Source organism: Onychomys torridus, chromosome 20 (genome assembly GCF_903995425.1).
Source record: "Onychomys torridus chromosome 20, mOncTor1.1, whole genome shotgun sequence".
In the NCBI taxonomy this organism is placed as follows: domain Eukaryota; kingdom Metazoa; phylum Chordata; class Mammalia; order Rodentia; family Cricetidae; genus Onychomys; species Onychomys torridus.
In genome coordinates, this window is record NC_050462.1 from 337,564 (window position 1) to 356,210 (window position 18,647).

Below are 18,647 nucleotides of genomic sequence, written 5' to 3' on the forward strand. Positions count from 1 at the left end.
ATAAAATGGACAAGTAGCTGAAAGACTTGGCATGGAACCTGTAGGACAAATACTGCAGTGCATGTGGAAAAGAGCTACTGGTCCCCTTCTAGTAACAGATAGCCAAGCTACACCATGATGCTTAGACAATGGCAGCCTGGAGAGACTCGGTGAGAAGCTGGCCCCAGACACTAAAAACCAAGAAGCCTGTTGTGCCAGTGTGTGGTTTTGTCTCTCACAGAATTGTAGTTGAAGAGAGGACTGGTCCACAGAGTGTGTGGTTTAGTCTCTACAGTACTGTAGTGAAGAGAGGACTGGTCCACAGAGTGTGTGGTTTAGTCTCTACAGTACTGTAGTGAAGAGAGGACTGGTCCACAGAGTGTGTGGTTTAGTCTCACAGTACTGTAATGAAGAGAGGACTGGTCCACAGAGTGTGTTATTTGCCCTGGAATGAAGCCACCATGGATAAAATAATACTTATAAATGCTCCTGAAGCTGGATGCAGCCTCTGCCTGTAATCATAGCACTTGGGCTGCAGAGGCAGGAGGCTCAGATGTTCCAGATCAGCTTCTGCTGCATGGAAGTTAAAACCCAGCCTGGGCCAGTTGAGTTGCTCTTAAACAGAAACTACTGTAGCATTAATAGAAGTCTCCAAGAACTGCATGATGCATTTTTAAGCATTTCCTTGTTACCCACATGCATGCATTCTTAGGCATGTTCAACCTGTGGCCCTCCAGCCCTTTTCCTCCCAGGAGAGCTGTGCATGTGGCCCAACACATTTGAGGATGAGTGGGTTACATCACAGAGTCAAAGGTTGTGCACCCCTGGACCTTACACACTTGCCATAATTACTAAGTTATGTTATGTTCTTCCCCCTCATCTTCTATATCTTTCTAAGATGTTTGGTAATTAAATGTGAATGGCATCAGCAAGATGGTACTTCAGATAAAGCCCTTGGCACCAAACCCAATGGCCTAAGTATAATCCCACATCCCAGGAGGCATTGTCCTCTGACCTCTGCATACATACATGTGCTTCTCCCAGAACACACTTTTTAAAAATGAGAATTTAAGAACAATAATATATTCTTCACTATATAAGAATTGTTCTGTGAACTGTGGGAAGCTTCAAGGTGTACTGTTTATCAATGTATGTTTGTTTTCAGTTTGCAGTCAAGGGGAACCCTCTGCATGCTGGGCAGGCTCACCTGTGCGGGCTTGAGTACCAGGGTGTTGCCTGCTGCCAAGCATGCTGCACTCTTCCAGGCCAGCATCATCAGTGGGTAGTTCCAGGGGATGATGATGGCACAGGCACTGTGTGGAGAAGGCCCACGACCTTAGTCCCCGCACACCAGCACAACGTCTAAGTCACCCAGAGGTTCTCCTCTTGTCTTACCCAAGTGGCTCCTTCTTGGTGAAGGTCAGGTTGTGATTTGGACGGGCCTGGTTGATTGGGATTGTAGAGCCCTAAACGAAAGAAAGACTGATATTTTACTAATTTAAATTACTCAGCTTAATAGCAGATAATATGCTTTTTGCCCTCTCCTCCTTTCAACATCTAGGAAATAACTCCCTGCATTAGAATGAATTGCTGTTTCTTTCTCAAAAGAATTTAATAGGGCTGGGGAGATACCCAGCTCAGTAGAGTGCTTACTGTGCGAGCTAAGACCTAAGTTCAGATCCCTGGCACCCAAGAACAAAACTGGGTGAGATGGTACATGTCTACAATCCCAGCACTGGAGAGGCAGGTCAGGCAGATTTCTGGAGCTTGTTGGACAGACAATCTAACCAGATCCATAAGCTCTAGGTTCAGTGAGAGACTCTATCTAAAGAAATAAGGTGTAGAGCAATGGAGGAAGAGACACCCAACACACATCAGACACACGTGCACACAGCTCAAGAAAGAAAAGTTCTTAAAGGAGGCTCGTGGTGGGTGTGCCTGTTCTTCTGCAGCACTGGGGATCCAGCATTGCTCCTCTCCAGACAACGGGGAATAAAATGCCATCACAGAACCAGAGGCCAAACCTGCCACAAACTAGTGCTCTTGAGGCCACTTTGCTCTAGGAATGAGCGAGGAGCATTTGTGCTTACCTGAATTTTGTCACACCAGCCTGCAAAGTATCGGAATGTTTGCACAGACATTCCAATGTGAGTCTTCAGAGCCAGGGTGTAGACAGCCCCGGAATCCAGGGCTTCTATGGTTGCCAGCTCCTCTTGGTTTTCTTCCAGTAGATCAGCGAGTCTTTATGGGCAGTGAGAGAAATCCACTCAGCACTTATTGATGGAGCCCTTACTAGTTGTATATGCTAGCACTGCACAGGGTACCACCCTAGACTGAGATTCCAGAGACTGGTCCAGAGCAACGCACCTACCCCTGTGGAGATCATGGTCTAGGAAGGTAGCAATTAAATCATGGTGTAAGTGGTTTATTTCAGCAGGTTATTAGTACAGATTCTGCAGTGCTATGGATCAAACCCAGGCCCTCACACATGCAAGGCAAGTGTCCTACCACTTAGCTACAACCCAGCATTTAACTCATGAGTTACAGGGAGAAGCCAACTATGTATCTAGCATGTGCTCCTTGCCTCCTAGGTGCATAAGCAGTAGAGTAGTGGATGAGCCACAGTCGTCAAAGGCAGGGGGTAGTGGGTCAAAGGAACCAGCAACAGGAGAGTAGTTCATTAGCACAGGGAGGTGTCAGAGCACAAGCCACACACCCCTAATAACTGTGAAACTTGTGGCTTTCTGGTTGGTACAGAAATGTTTTCAAAACTGATGGAAGAGGACAAAGCAGGCATGTGGAGTGAATCACAAACTCCACAGCAGTCTCCAAGGTGCCGGTTTCCTTAGGAAGGTGTTGTGGAGGGGAGGGTCTGTGGGATTGTGGGAAGTGGTAAAAATAGCCTTTTGTATTCATCCTTGTTACCTCCTTCCTTTCATCCCTCCCTTCCAGGGGTGGTTCTTCTTGGACATTCAGGAGTTGGGCTGGACAGAACCCCCACCACCACCATGCTTCTAATAGATCTCACTCTAAGAGACTTGTCAGTACAGGTCAAATGTTTAGTTAGCTATAGGTAAGCAGAAAGCAGGATGAATCATTGAAACTAATTACTTCTAGAATATTCATTCATTTATAATATTCTTCCAAGACCTTGGAATTTTTCCTCCTTCCTTCCTTGTCTTTGAAAACAATGTGTGGAATGTCCCCCATGTGCAGCTCTGTCCATTCTCTACTAGTCCATGACCTTGGAGGATGACATTTAGATCCTATTTATTACCTGGTGACTGAGAAATTTGTGAAGTAGGTGAAGGATGGGGTCAAGAGGCTAAATCTCCCAGGTCACTCTTCCAAGTGCTCTCCCTTTTAGGACCACTGTAGAGTGCTCTTGTGCAGCTACAGAGGACTCCAGAGCACTCTTCTATACCTATAGAGGACTCTAGCATGCTCTTCTGTGACTATAGAGGACTCTAGAGTGCTCTTCTGAACTACAGAGGGCTCTAGAGTGTCTTCTGCAGCTATAGAGGACTCTAGAGTGCTCTTCTGAACTACAGAGGACTCTAGAGTGCTCTTCTGAACTACAGAGGACTCTAGAGTGCTCTTCAGCAACCATGGAGGACTCTAGAGTGCTCTTCTATAACTATAGAGCACTCTAGATTGCCCCTCTACAGCTGTAGATCTTGGCAGGTTCTAGCCACCACCTCTTCCCCTCTCCCTTCAGACCTGGGGGAAGTACCAGCTTTCCTGCCACCAGCCCTGCCTTTCCTTAGTCTTTGTGGAGTTCCATGATGTTCCCCACATCTTACATAGTTCTTGATGACCTGCAACTGATACAAGCAATAATCAGACATCAGGAACTTGTGTGGGATTTTACATGACTCGAGTAATGAGAGACATGTTATGTCTTCCACGGGTACATAAAATGTTTTGTGGGGCTTTTTTATAGTCTTGACAATATTAACTAATACCCTGAGATAACACCGTTGTTTTTTCAGAACACACACCTGTACATCAGTCTTCCTCTCTCTCTGGCATTCATCTTTCCCCATTCACCATTTTCAAAGGCGTCTTTGGCTGCAGCTACTGCTTTGTCAACATCCGCTAAGGAAGCGTAGGACACTCTGCATATCGTCTATTTCAAGGCAAGCAAAAATGGGTTTCCTAAAGGGATCTATCAATATGGCTTTTGGAATTAATATTATATTTCTAATAAAAGTAGAGTATGACTTATCAAATGGAAAAAATCCACAAAAAACTAATCCATCTGGGGCAAAGAAAATGATAGAGTTTGAACGTGGAAACTGAACTTGATCTTGGTCCATCTTATGCCTCGTCTCATTCTGGAAGAACACTTTTAGGACAACTCTACAGTTCTTCCTCAGGGAAGTGGGATTGCTTGCCATGAGTTCTCAGAGTCTGAAGGATCCCCTCCCTCATGGAGCTTTGTACAGAGAGATCTGCTGAGTACAGGCACAGCAATCTAAATTCATGATAAATACTCAGTCTACTTAAAAACAGTTACTGTGGTTCACAATAGTCCTTGTTGGAGCTAAATGGATAAGAGAAATACATGAAACATATTTGAGGAGCTTGGAGGCAGAGCTAGAGCTGAGTAACCTCAGCCCACCTGGTGCACAGCCTTGTGAGTCAAAGCTCGTGGCTGCTGGTCACTGTGGTGGTCATTACTCACAGATCCATCAGTGGGGCTGACAGTGTCATAAGTCTCCCCATCCTCGGCATCCACAAACTGTCCATTTATGAAACACTGATATGGCATTTTCACTGTCATTTCATTGACTTCCTTTGAGACCTGAGAATAAAGTCAGGGTATTTCTGTGCTTATCAACTTGATAGCAGATGGTGATTTAAAAAACAAAACAAAACAAAACAAAAAAAACAGTCACAGGGCTGGAGACGGCACAGTGATTAAGAGCGCTCGTTCTTGCAGAGGACCAGGTTTGGTTCCTAGCATCTGCATAGCTTACAGACTTTCTGTAACTCAAGTTCCAGGGCATCTGATGCCTTCTACAGACCTCTGAGGGGGCCAAGTACATGGGTACACAGGCATATATGCATGGAAAACACTCATACACATAAACAAATTTAAAAAGAAAAATTGAAGCCCATAATATATAGAGAGACAGAGAGAGAAACAGAGAGAGAGAGAGAGAGAGAGAGAGAGAGAGAGAGAGAGAGAGAGAGAGAGAAACATTCATTAATGTGGAAAGGGAGGCCAGCTCAGAGGGATGTCACAGGGACAGGCATGGTGAAATGTGCTCAGGTGGCAGCTCTGTCTGGGCTTAGCTCTGTCTCAGATGTGTGGTGGTATTGTGTTCCCCAAAATATTGTGTGTTTCCTGAAATAAACATATCTGGGGTCAGAGAACAGACAGCCACTACAACAAAGCCAAAATTGGTGGCTAGAAAATGGGAAGAGTAAGCTATAGCAGAAGTTGGGCGGTGGTGGTAGACACCTTTAATCCCAGCACTTGGGAGGCAGAGCTAGCTGGATCTCTGTGTGTTCAAGGCCACTTTAGAAACAGCTAAGCATGGTGACCCACGCCTTTAATCCCAGAAACACAACCTTTAATCCCAGGGAGTGGGGGCAGAAAGAGAAAAGTATATAAGGTGTGAGGACCAGGAATTAGGGGAGAAAAAAGCATGTAGTGAGTAAAGCATTTGGCTGGTGAAGCATTCAGGCTTTCGAGCACAGTTCAGCTGAGAGCCATTGGGATGAGGATTCAGAAGCTTGCAGTCTGAGGAAACAAGACCAGCTGAGGAAGTGGTGAGGTGAGAAAACTGTGGCTTGTTCTGCTTCTCTGATCTTCCAGCAATCAGCCCAATAACTGGCCTCGGGTTTGAGTTTTATTAACAAGTACCTTTAAAATTCCTACTACACAGATGTCCTTCATTAAAGGCAAGAAAAGCACCTCCAACACTCATAGACAGCACCATCTAGCAGCAGACTCAACAACACCACTATTGCGCCACTTCCATTCTTGGAAAATTCTTTACCAAGGCCTTTCCTTTATGCTGGGGCCATCTCCAGATCTCTTCCTTATACTCTCTGTTACAGTAAGCTGCCTTATTGTTCTCTCCATTGCTAGGTATCAAGCAAAGACTGAAACTTCTATACTTGCTTCCGTTGAGCTCAGGGTTTTCATTAATAAAATGGGGAGAATGGTATCTTCCTCTTACTGCAAACACATCCTTCCAAAAGGAGAAGTGAATGCATTCCCAAATGAGCAGACACTGAGTTCAGTGATACCCCCAGGAACCCTTCTGGGCTGGGATGAAAGGACATCGAACAGCGACATGAATCCACATAAAGAAGAGGCTGCTGGAGGGGCAGCTCATGGGTCAGGAGCACTTGCTGAGCAATCTTGAGGACCAGAGTTCAGGTCCTAGCACCCACTTAACAGGCCAGGGAAACCATGCACACTGGCAACCCCAGCTCTGAGGGGATGTGGGGATAGGAGGATGATGGGGGTTTGTGGCTTCCAGCATAAGGAAGGAAATGTGACCACCAGTGCAAGCCCCAGGTTCAGGGAGAGACCCTGCCTCAAAGGAATAGATAGTGGATGATAGAGGAGGCCACCCAACACCCTCTCCTCAACTCTGCTCTTACACACACACACACACACACACACACACACACACACACACACACAAATCTTGAATCCACATGAAGATATAGATTTCTCAAGGTGACTTCTTAGGTGAATAGAAAAATCTGTATAAAAGCATTTTTTTTAACTTTCTACCTGAGTTTAAAAAACAGTTGTTATCTACCTCTGAGGAACTGGTGCAGTAGTTAAGAGCACTTGCTACTCTTGCAGAGAACCGGTTTCAGTTTCCAGTACCCACATGAGGCAGCTCACAGCTGCCTGTAACTCCAGCTCCAGGAGGATCTGACACCCTCTTGTGGCCTCCATGGACACCTGCACTCATGTATAACCACACACACACACACACACACACACACACACACACACACACACACACACCAAAACCAAACAGATACACATGCATATACATAATTAAAAACAAAAAAGCAAAATAAAAAAGACATTGTATAAAGCAATAATTAAAAACCTGTGGTGGGGTTCATAGCAAATCCAGATAGAATATATGAAAAATAATAGCCCCAGTTTAGGTATCTGTAACAGAGCTGTGTAGCAGTGAGGGTTTTCTATACTACTGGTATGAAGTTGGTATTAATCTGAACTAGATTGCTTTAAGCAAAAATGCTTATTGTAAGAAAAGAAGTAGTAAACGAAACAATGTGAGATGAGAAAGGCATCCTAGGCAGTCCTTACTGACGTCAAAGAAGACAACAGAAGAGAAATAGAGACAGCAGACAAGACAGAAAGTGCAGAAACAAACAGTTTCACAAAATACAAATCTGAGCTGGGCTTAGTGGCGCACGCCTTTAGTCCCTGCACTGGGAGGCAGAGGCAGACGGACCTTCATGAATTCAAGGTCAGCCTGGTCTACATGGTGAGTTCTAGGGCAGCCAGAGCTACATAGTGAGACCCTGTCTTGGGGAAAAAAAAAAGTCTGTTAAGTGTGAAAGGATGTTGTTACCAAGAAAGTGAAAATATATAGACAAACAGCATACACACACACACACACACACACACACACACACACACACACACACATCCATAGGTCAAAAGAAAATATTCACAAATCCATGTCTGATAAGGACTGAGTGTCCAGAATTGACAGAGGACTTTGACTCTAAAAAGTCAAGATAACCAATTTTTTAAGTGGACAAAGGATTTAGATAAACATTTTCCCAAAGAAAAATAACAAATAACAAATGCACAGCAAACACTCCCAACAATGCTTAATGTCATTGTCCATTAGTGAGTGCAAAATCAAAACCACACTGATGTTCTTTACACATTCCTGTCAAGACAGCTAGAGAGAGCCTGAGAAAAGGCAAGGAGAAGGTAAATTCACATTGATAATGGGATTACAAAGTGATATGGCCACCTTCAGCAATTCTACTCTTAGCTTTGTACCTAAGAGAACTGAAGATGTGTGTTCATGTCAAAATGTATACCTCAAGTTTTATATCAGTATAGTGATAACAGCCCCCAAAGTGATCTAAACACACACCATCTGATGAGTGGATTAAAATGAGTGGATTACACAATGCAATATTATTTTGCCAGAGAGAGTTGAAGTGATAACTGCTACAAGGGTGAACCTTGGACATATGTCAGAGGAAAGAGAACAGATGGCCACATGTTGCACAAATCTATACATGAAATACTGACATTATGGCAAATCCATAGACAGAAAAGAGACTAGTGGTTTCTGAGGGCCTTGGATATAGACAGGTCAGGAGAAAGGCATAGGATTGCCACTGGGTACAGTCTTTCCTTGTGAAGTGATAAAAATATTCCCAAATTAGATCATAGTGATAACAACTGCAAAATTTGTGAATATTCTAAAATGGCAAACTTAACTAGGGTAAATTTTATGATACCTGAATTGTATCTCAATAAAACTAGTCTTAAAGGCCATAAATATAAATGGCAAAGATACATGTTCTCTGTATCAGTGGATTGGAAGAGTTTGCATTTGAGCATCCGTGAGACACTTACATAATCCACCACCAGCTCCACCTCTTGGTCCTCTCCTCTTAGTTTCCGCACAACCATTTGGATGAAATCCTCAAACTTGGTGGCCATGTAGACATCTTCATTCTGTAGTTGAAGACCACCACATTTCTGTCTGATCTCTTCCACCAGCCTTAAAGTGAGAACCAGCTCACATTATGTCCATTTTTAAAGAGTTTCATGGCCTGTTCACTAGCATTGGTCAAGAGGTTTGGGAGTGATTTTTGTTCACATCATATAAGATTGTCTATGATGGTAACTATGGAAGATGTTAAGGTGTGGGACAGCCTGGGGAGACGCACTTTCTGCTCTCACTGGGTTCAGTTCCCATTGCCCACATAAGGCCCTGCACAACCACCTGTAACTCCAGTTCTAGGGGGATCTGACACCCCTTCTGGCCTCTGTGGGAACTGCATGCATGTGATGCACACAAGACAAGCAGGCACACACACATAGAGATATAAAAATAAATTCAAAATGTGATGTGGCATGAGAAAATTAAAAATCAGTCTTGAGGACAGTTTTGCTGTTTTTAACTTTATCCACAACAATAAACAAAATAAATTAAGGGAAACAAGTTTTAACTATAGTGAAAAGTTAGGGGCACATAAGTCTGTACCTTTCAAATGAACTCAGAAAATGAGAAAAAAAGGCAGCTTCCTAACTGGAAAAATTGTGAGACTTGAATGAAATAGAGAACATTGTCTGTAGAGTAATTGTATTACATGTTTAACTTAGGTACTAGCACCCATAGAAGGCCGATGTAATTCACAAGTCCTTTTCAGTCCTTGACTTCTGCACCTAACTGTTGCTGTCAGCTGACCTTTCTGAAGTAGAAAGGTACATCAGTTCCAATGTGGAAACTCACCACTTACAGTACTCTATAATTTATTCTCTGAAGAAGCTGATGTACCTTGTAAATTATTAATAACAACAGGGCTAGCAAGATAAAGTGGATAAAGGCTCTAGCCAACAAAACTGAGAGTTTGACCCTAAGAAAATCTATGGTAGAAGGCAAGAATGAATTGCCACACATGTCATGGCACGTGATTGCCCAGGCACACCAACACAAATAAAGACATGTTTTTTTATAAAGATAATGACAAATGACTAAGGTAAGTCGCTCTAACAGAAAATGAGTGATTCCTGCAGGCATCTTGCCAGCAATAAATAACAATAACTACAATACAGTATTGGAATCCTATTAAGCTAATCAGAATTTTCTAGGAACTCATGGATTATTGCTAATAAACTAGAGTTTAGAGACCCAAACCTCTTGACTTTGATGATATCACATGTTCTTGAAATTAATATTTTTGGTTACTCCATGACTAAAAGGAAGATGCTAGGGGTGTGGAGAGGGTGGGGAATGGTCATATTGGGACATGGGCAGGTGAGGTGTAAAAATTAGTGTTCCAGGTCTGGAGAACAGCTCAGCAGTGAAGGTTCATACTTTTGCAGAGGACCTGAATTTGGTTCCCAGCACCCATGTGAACAGTTCATAACTGCCTGTAACTCCAGCTTCAGGGCATCCAATGCTGCCTTCTGGACTCTGTAGGTACCTGTACACACTGACATTGGCATTCACTTACACAGACACACACATACACACATACACATAAATAAAATAATAATACATTTTTTAAAATAACAAATAATTAGAAACACTGAAGTAATGTGAAAACAACCTGTTAGACACAAATATAGATCTGTGAGTGTGACCATGAAAACAAAAGACATGAAGAAAAGGGAACTATGATAGATGAAGCTGTGCGCACACAGAGGTGGTGCCTTTACCTCATGACATCCATTGAGCTTGCTCCAGATTTAAAGAAGTCTATGGAGTCTTCAATCACAGGGATGTTGCTCAAAATTCGAGCCCAGATGACCTGCACAGAAAGGGCCACTTTCGTGAAGAAGGGCTGTGTGGAATCCTGGGGCAGAGACCTACGTGCCCTTCACCGGAAGACACAACATGAAGGTTTTGCTCATCATCTCCTTGAGTCACAAATGGCCAGTGAATATGACAGGAGGTGACCTGAGCATCCTACCCCACCAGTCTGGCCCCAGAGAAAATGACATACAATTATATGTGAGTTTTTGTCCTGGCTAAAATAAAATTGACCTCCAGTCTGGGTTTCTGAATAGTTCTACCTTTGCCCTCCATGTCCCAACTTCACCCAAGCCCTCCAAGCAAACCTAGAACTGAAAAATAAATTTCTATGTATAGTGTCCAAGAATATCAATTTCTGAGCTGGTTTCTTAACCACAACTGATACAGAAAGAGGAGATGAAGCCACACTCCCAATCCTCTAAGGACAATTACAGCAGCTACAGATTGGTATCTGTTTTCCAAGGGAAGAGTTGCATTATGGACGTCACATGTTCACCTTGATGGTCTCTGCCACCTTCAACTCCTCAGCTGTAAGTTCTACTGGTGATGTCTCACCCGATGAGAAGTACTGGGAGGCAGGAATCATCTTCCCATCCTCAAACTGCAGATTTCTCACCATCAGCTATGAGACATCGAGAAAACAAGCTGAGGATTCGGACCATCTGAGAGTGACTGTTGAGAGGAGAAGTCTAATGTGTTAGATGGGTATAAAGACTGGCTAATTTGCAGGATATAGACATATGGTCAAACTACTTCCCTTTGTCTAAAAGGACTCAAATGACATCCTAATAGATGCTGAAGAAAGGACAGAGTCAGGTTTAGAGCCAGATGCATTTCAAAATGGATGGACAGTGCACCCAGAAAAAACTTGCATATTGGTTACAGATACTTGGGCCAAAGGACACTATAGATGCCCCTGAGGACACCCCACTGCTGCCAGCATGCAGTCACTCACTCTGGTGCATTGTGGATACATGTCCTGGAATCTTATTTAAGTCAAGAAATCCTGATGGAGACCTGTGTTGTGTGCCTGCTTTACTGTTGCAGAATTGGAGGCTCAGTGAAGTTCAATGACTTGTCTAGTATCACCCAGGTAGTAAATAACAGAGCTGGTTTAAGGTCTAACAGTGACCAGCTGGTGGCCCATGCCTTTAATCCCAGCACTTGGGAGGCAGAGGCAGGCAGATCTCTGAATTTGGGGTCAGTCTGGTCTATAGAGCTAATTCTACGGCAGCCAAGGCTACACAAAGAAACCTTGTCTTGAAAAATAAAACAAACAAGTAAAAAAAGACCTAGCAGCAGCTGGCACTAGAACACTGTATCATGAACAACTCATTCGTCCTCAACAGTGGGGGCAGATCTGTAAACTACAAATGCCCTTTATACTGTTGCTGGGAAGCAGTCCAGGAGGCCCAGCTATATGGGTGGGGCTGGCCTGGGGAGGTGATCACAGAGCACAGTGAAGAGACCACATGAGTTTCCCTGTATCTTCCTGATCTCTGACATGGGGAAGCAGATATGGATCTCCTGCTTTATAGATGGGGAAACTGAGACACAGCAGGTGCATGAGCAGAGGTACACGTCTCCCTCTTCTGACCCAGTTCCCAGGTCTCCCTGTGGTCTCCCTGTAAAGGTCCATGGGGCCTTCCTGAGGAACCTTGTTCTTGGGCATACAAAGGCCTCTCATCTCCAGGGAAGCAGGACACACCCTATGAGCCTCCCACCTCCCAGTGAAAGCCGGAGGAGGCTATTCCCTATGAGCTGTGGTTATAGGAGGAAGACAAAAAAGTGACTTTATACACTCACTGCTTTTCCATCATTACCAAAAAGAACAAGTCCATTTTTGGTAACAAGGCCAGGCTTCTTGGAACCTCTAATGTCCAGGGGTTCTCCAGCAGGCACAGAGCTAGTCAATAATGATGAACCATAGAAAGTCACCATCTAAGAAAGAGATAAAACCCTGTAAACTCAGGACATAAAGCCACTATCAGGAGTGTGTGTGTGCAAACATCATTCCTTGGTCAAACACTGAAGTTCAAATTTCTGTAGTGACACTGGGACACAATTTTGTCACATGTGTTTATTTAGCGAAACTGAATAAAGCATCAATAGAAATGGAACACATGAAAATCTCTGCAAATGTGGATCAAAGTCCCAGAGAGGGCTGGAGAGAGGCTCTGTAGTTAAAGTGTCTGCTGCTCCTGCAGAGGACCCAGGTTCAGTCCCTAGCACCCACACGGCCGGCCAGTTACAACCACTGTAACTCCAGTTCCAGGGGATCTGATGCCTTCTGCCTCTGAGGGCTCCTACACACAAGTGGTATACACACACACACACACACACACACACACACACACACACACAGAGAGAGAGGCACATAAAAAGAATAGATTTTAAAGTCTTAAAGACGGGGCTTTGGAGATCCTCAGCGGGTCAAGTGCTTGCTGAATAAGTGTGAGGACCTGAGTTACAGCTTTGACATCCAGGTAAAGAGCTGGGTGTGATGGTGCTGGCCTGTAATCCCAGTGCTGGGGAGGCAGAGACTGGAGGATCCCAGGGCTCACTGGCCAGTCAGTCTAGCCAATCGGTGAGTTCCAGTTTCAGTGAGAAAATATCTTAATCCCAAAGTGCGAAAAGACATCAACATCAATCTCCGCCTTCCAGACACACTTGTGCACGTGTGCACATGCACTCACACATACATGGCCTCACACACTATACTCCCTCACACATGCACACAAACACACACACATGAGCACATATATACACACACGAGGAAAAGTTTCAAAAAGTTGCACATCCAGGTAATACGAGTGTGCATTTATCATTTATCATGCATTCAAACTGACAGAAGGATGGTTGAGATTAAAAGAAAAAAAGCATAAAGGTTGTGTGTGTGTGTGTGTGTGTGTGTGTGTGTGTGTGTGTGTGTGTGTGGTGCAGGGGTAGCTCATAGTGGTGAGGATTTGTCCTGGTTGTTTTTGTTTGTTAATTTGACACAAGCTAGAGTTATCCGAGGAAGAGAAACCTCAATTGAGAAAATGCCTCCATTAGATTGGCCTGGAGGAACGTCTGTGGGGCATTTTCTTAATTAGTGATTGACATGGGAGGGTCCAACTAACTGGAGACTGTGCTACCCCTGGGCTGGTGGTCCTGGGTTCTATAAGAAAGCAGGCTGAGCAAGCCATGAAGATCAAGCCAGTAAGCAACATTCCTCCACGGCCTCTGCTTCAGCTCCTGCCTCCAGGTTCCTGTCCTGACTTCCCTCAGTGATGGACTGTTACCTGGATGTGTTAGACAAAATAAACCCCTTCCTCCCCAGGTTCCGTTTGCTCAGTGTTTTATCATGGCAATAGGAACCCTAAGTAAGAGAGAACTGAACTCAGGGCTTCATATATGCTAGGCAATCACACTCCAGCTGAGCTCCCAGCAACATGGGGCTCTTCCAATGCAGAGTGATGAGGGATGAGCTATGTAGGCTGTTCTTGGGGGTCAATTCAAGAAAATAAGACCAGAAAATGATGGTGACCAAGAGCAAACAACACTGATTTTTTTTAATTATTATTCTATAAATACTGACTTTCATTTATTAAGCTGCAATAATTAATAAGTCTTAAATATTTTCTGCACACCAGGTACTATGTATTTTCATTAATTGGCATGTATTTGATCTATTTTCCTTCCCTTCCTCCTTCCTTCTTTCCTTCCTTTGCAGACAGGGTCTCACTGTGTAAATCACCAGGCTGGCCTCAAACTCCCAGAAGTCTATCTGTCTCTTCCTCCCCTAAGCTGCAGTTAAAGGAGGACCACAAATTTGAAGCCAGCCCGGGCAGCTTAGTAAGATGGGGCCAAAAGTGTAGCTCAGTGTCACAGTACATTCATGGTTTGTGCCTTGAGTTTAAATGCCAGTAGTGTATACACACACACACACACACACACACACACACACACACACACACAGTGAGAGGGAGAGAGAGGGAGGGAGAGAGAGAGAGAGAGAGAGAGAGAGAGAGAGAGAGAGAGGGAGAGAGAGCGAGCTAGTATGAGGGAGATGTGTCCCTTGAAAGCGTACCTGTCCATTTATCTCTGCCCAGGCTCCAGGGACCTTATCATGACCTCGAATCCAGTTATGCAAAACTTCAGCAGGCTGGTCCCAAGAAATCTAGGTGAGCACAAATAAAGGCTGTAAGGCCTAAAGGTACCAGTAACCTTTCTGTCCATCAGGGACAGGTGTGAGGACACATAGGGCCAGCTGGCTTGGAGGGGCTGCCTCTGGGTCAGGAAATGGTATACTGGGAACTACTCAAAGGCTGTGACTTGGCTATGCATTATTGATGTGAGTACCTCAGCATTCTCTTTCTTCTGGATCCCTTCATAGGTTGCCCCCTCTTCTGGCTGGGAGATGCGAGGAGCTTTTCCATCAGCTATGAGTTGGACGGCTTCTACCTACAAGCCAAAACCATCACTGGTGTTACAGTGCAGTAATCCACAAAGGCATAGCCTGTCTAACAGAGGTCTGTGTCCAACAGACTGCACATAACTCTGCTCAGAAAGTCAGGCTGTGATGGTAACTGCCATCCATCTGGTCCACCTACATGCTAACAGCATACACAGCTACTTCATGTAAGTTATCCCCTGGAGACATCAAATGTATTCTGAAAGGTGTATACACCACATTCCTGTTTTGCAAATAAGAAAGCTGTAGTTTCAGGAAAAGTCCAGCAACTATCTTTAGATTCAGCCACATTTGGCCAAGGATAGTTATGAATACCACCAAATACAATATTATACATAAACTAACTTAAAACATCAAAAGTGTTTGTTTGTTTGTTTGTTTGTTTGTTTGTTTTGAGACAGGTTTCTCTGTGTAGCCCTGGCTGTCCTGGAACTCCCTCTGTAACCAAGCTGGTCTCAAACTCAGAGATCCACCTGCCTCTGACTCCCAAGCGCTAGGATTTAAAAGCATTCAGTTGCATATCTTTTGTTTTGTTTTGTTTTGTTTTTTCGAGACAGGGTTTCTCTGTAGCTTTGGAGGCTGTCCTGGAACTCGCTTTGTAGACCAGGCTGGCCTCAAACTCACCTGCCTCTGCCTCCCGAGTGCTGGGATTACAGGCGTGCACCACCACCACCCGGCTCATATCTTTTGAGTGTGAATTTTGTGGATTACAGTGTCATTTCACAACAACAGGTTTGATGTGCCTGGAAGGTTTTACACCTAGGTATGCCCACTCCCCATATCAAGCCTGCACTCAAGCATGAATTCTTGTTGGGGCTGCAGGTGCAGCTCAGGGCAAAGCTCATGCTGAGCATAGGCAAGGCCCCCAGTTCAACCCAGAAAGACAGGGGAGGGAGGAAGGAGATGGGCTGCTGTGTTCATCACAACAATGCTAGCTGTCCGTGACTTAGCTTCCGTTGGATGTGTCTGTATTCTCTTTCCTTACACATTCACTGGGAAGTCATGTGTGACTGTGTGCTGTTTTGATTGTAATGATCATTTCTGAGCACCTGTTGTGTGCTAGGTCCTTTACACAAATGATGTCATTTAACTTTCAGAATACTCCCACAAGCCAGTGTTTTCCACATTCTACATAGGAAGGGACCAAGGCCCAAGAGGCCGAGGGGCTTTCTGTTGTTGTTCCATGAAGCATCATCTGCAGGAGGTAGAACAAAAACTTGAAGATGGGCCTCTGCAGTACCAAGGGCCCTCTGTGTTAACCATCACGTGACATAAACAGAGGTCTCACTCTTCCATCACATAAATGATGACTACCTAATAGAATCTTGCTACTTTTTCTACCAAATTCTCATTGGTAGGGGACAACAACCAAATGACATAGAAATTACTTGCTGGATCTTTGAATATTTTTATGAACAAAATATTTAATGTCACAGTATGCACGTATGCTCAGAGGTTTTTTTTTCCCTCAGAGCATATCTGAATAAATAAATCAATAGTCATATTTCACTCTATTATGTAGACTAAGTAAAAATACCTTTAAAGGAAGTCTGTTACATGGGGAAAAATTTAAAGATTCTTTATGCTTCCTTATAATTAGTCACTGTCATCAGGGTTGGAGACTCAAGTATTTAGCAAAATGATGAAACAGTTTGATTGTTGTCTTGTCCATGCCTGGCTTGGCAGGCGATTCTTGATGAAGAAAAAACAGCCCTCCAAAGTTAAAGGTTTCCTAAATCGATGTTGATGGTATAAATATACTGACCATGGCCTTGATTCCTTCAGGAAAAAGGAACCGGTTATAAAGTGCATCCACAGTATCATTGGGTTTGACATCACATGATCTCTGAAGAAGGATGGGTCCTGTATCTAAACCATCATCTGCCCAGAAAACAGAAAACCCGGCTTGCTGATCTCCCGAGATTAGAGTCCTGTGGAAAGAAGAGTTTCAACTTAAAATGATGGTAGATTGTATCAAGTAGAGAACTAGTCACATTAAAGGAAAAGAGAATTACAACGAAAAAAGGAGACAGTGAATGCATGACCTGGAGAAGTTTGTAATAGAGCTCACAGAAAGCAGCCCCCACAGTTGCTATTTAATGCATCTGTATTATCTATATTCTTGCAGTAACAGCTTGTGCGAATCTTTTTGTTTGTTTGTTTGTTTTTCGAGACATGGTTTCTCTGTGTAGTTTTTGTGCCCATCCTGGATCTTGCTCTGTAGCCCAGCCTGGCCTCGAATTCACAGAGATCTGCCTGGCTCTGCCTCCTGAGTGCTGGGATTAAAGTCATGGATCACCACTGCCCGGCATGGTGCATCTTAAAAGGTGTCAGAATTCATCCTTACTGCCACCCATGGGCAGTTTTCTTCTTCAGGACCAACTAATTTTCATTCTTCCATTTACTTCCTACATTGAGCTTGGTCATGTATTAGACAGAATAAGAATGGAAACTAAAACAGAGGTTACTCAGCACAATGAGTGAAAAGGGAAATTGAGGGGCTGGAGAGATGGCTGAGAGGTTAAAAGCACTGGCTGTTCTTCAAGAGGTCCCAAGTTCAATTCCCAGCAACAATATGGTGGCTCACAATCATCTGTAATGGGATCTGGTGCCCTCTTCTGGCCTGCAGTCATACATGCAGACAGAACGTAGTATGAATAATAAATAAAATAATTAATCTAAAAAAAAAGAAAAGAAAAATTGAGTGTTAATTTAGGTTGTATAACTGAGCAAAATGTCACTTAAGATTAGAATTAGCTCGAGACTGGCTGCATAAACTGTAGTAAAAGTCAGTTGATACAATCAACTATGTGTGCTTTATCAGCCTAGACTTAGAGGAATACTTAGCTCTGTAGCAGCTTCTAATGCAAACAATAGCAGGATATGTGGGAAAACATCTATAAACACATGTCAGGGAGCAGGCACATATGGAGATGTTGTAAAGTGGTTGCTCATCAATGCCCTAAATAATCTTTTTAGATTTAATTTTATTAAGTGTTCTTGACTTCTGAGCCATCTCCCCAGCCTCAACTCCCTCTCTGAATGATTTGTATTTCTCTGAGCAATTAAGCAAGCAAGGACTTGATCTAATGGGGCTGTCGTTTCAGGAATATCAAGGAATTGGTTAGCACTACACTGTCAAGAGCCTTGAAAATATTCATCGCTTTGACCCAATGATTCTGCATGTAGAAATAATTCAAAATGAAAAAAGGTTTCAAATACAAAGGTACCTACTACTGTTATTCATAAGACCAAAAGGCATCAATCTTTAAAGACAATAAAGTATTTTCAGCACATTTAAACCAGATACAGATTTCTTACACACTCAATAAGCCGATGCCAGGGGATACCAGGAAGGCAGCAGATAGGGGAACGAAGGTACAAGAGGCAGGAAAGACCCAGTTTAGCCTCAGCATAATATACCATGGTATTAGGTACTTAGGGTGTGCCAGGAGCTGTGCTTGAAGCAGATGTGAGAATGTTGGACAGTCTCTTTGAGGAACTTTACGTCAAAGAAAGAGTGATGGATGATAAAGAAGACAGTTTCCAGTGACTCTACATTTCCTCAAATGTACTTGAGATCCTTTGTGTAAAAAGAAAAAACCTTCTGAGAGAGTCATGCACTATGAAGAGTATTCGTGTCAAAAGTGCAAAGAAGTCCTGCAATAAAACAGCATGAACCAAACTGA

At 43.6% G+C, this 18,647-nt stretch overlaps 1 protein-coding gene across 3 annotated transcripts in view; it reads right to left on the bottom strand.

The window, feature by feature from the left end:
• Positions 1-18,647, bottom strand: part of Aldh1l2 (aldehyde dehydrogenase 1 family member L2) — a 45,291-nt gene that overhangs the window by 15,665 nt on the left and 10,979 nt on the right. For all 3 annotated transcript variants that reach the window (XM_036169722.1, XM_036169721.1, XM_036169723.1), the window contains 12 exons: positions 16,724-16,889; positions 14,847-14,948; positions 14,575-14,664; positions 12,309-12,443; positions 10,999-11,124; positions 10,406-10,497; positions 8,594-8,741; positions 4,667-4,786; positions 3,981-4,108; positions 2,070-2,220; positions 1,375-1,445; positions 1,187-1,292 (listed from right to left, as the gene is read on the bottom strand). In XM_036169722.1, the coding sequence (XP_036025615.1) occupies positions 1,187-1,292; positions 1,375-1,445; positions 2,070-2,220; positions 3,981-4,108; positions 4,667-4,786; positions 8,594-8,741; positions 10,406-10,497; positions 10,999-11,124; positions 12,309-12,443; positions 14,575-14,664; positions 14,847-14,948; positions 16,724-16,889 (1,435 nt within the window). The remainder of the gene's footprint in view (positions 1-1,186; positions 1,293-1,374; positions 1,446-2,069; positions 2,221-3,980; positions 4,109-4,666; positions 4,787-8,593; positions 8,742-10,405; positions 10,498-10,998; positions 11,125-12,308; positions 12,444-14,574; positions 14,665-14,846; positions 14,949-16,723; positions 16,890-18,647) is intronic.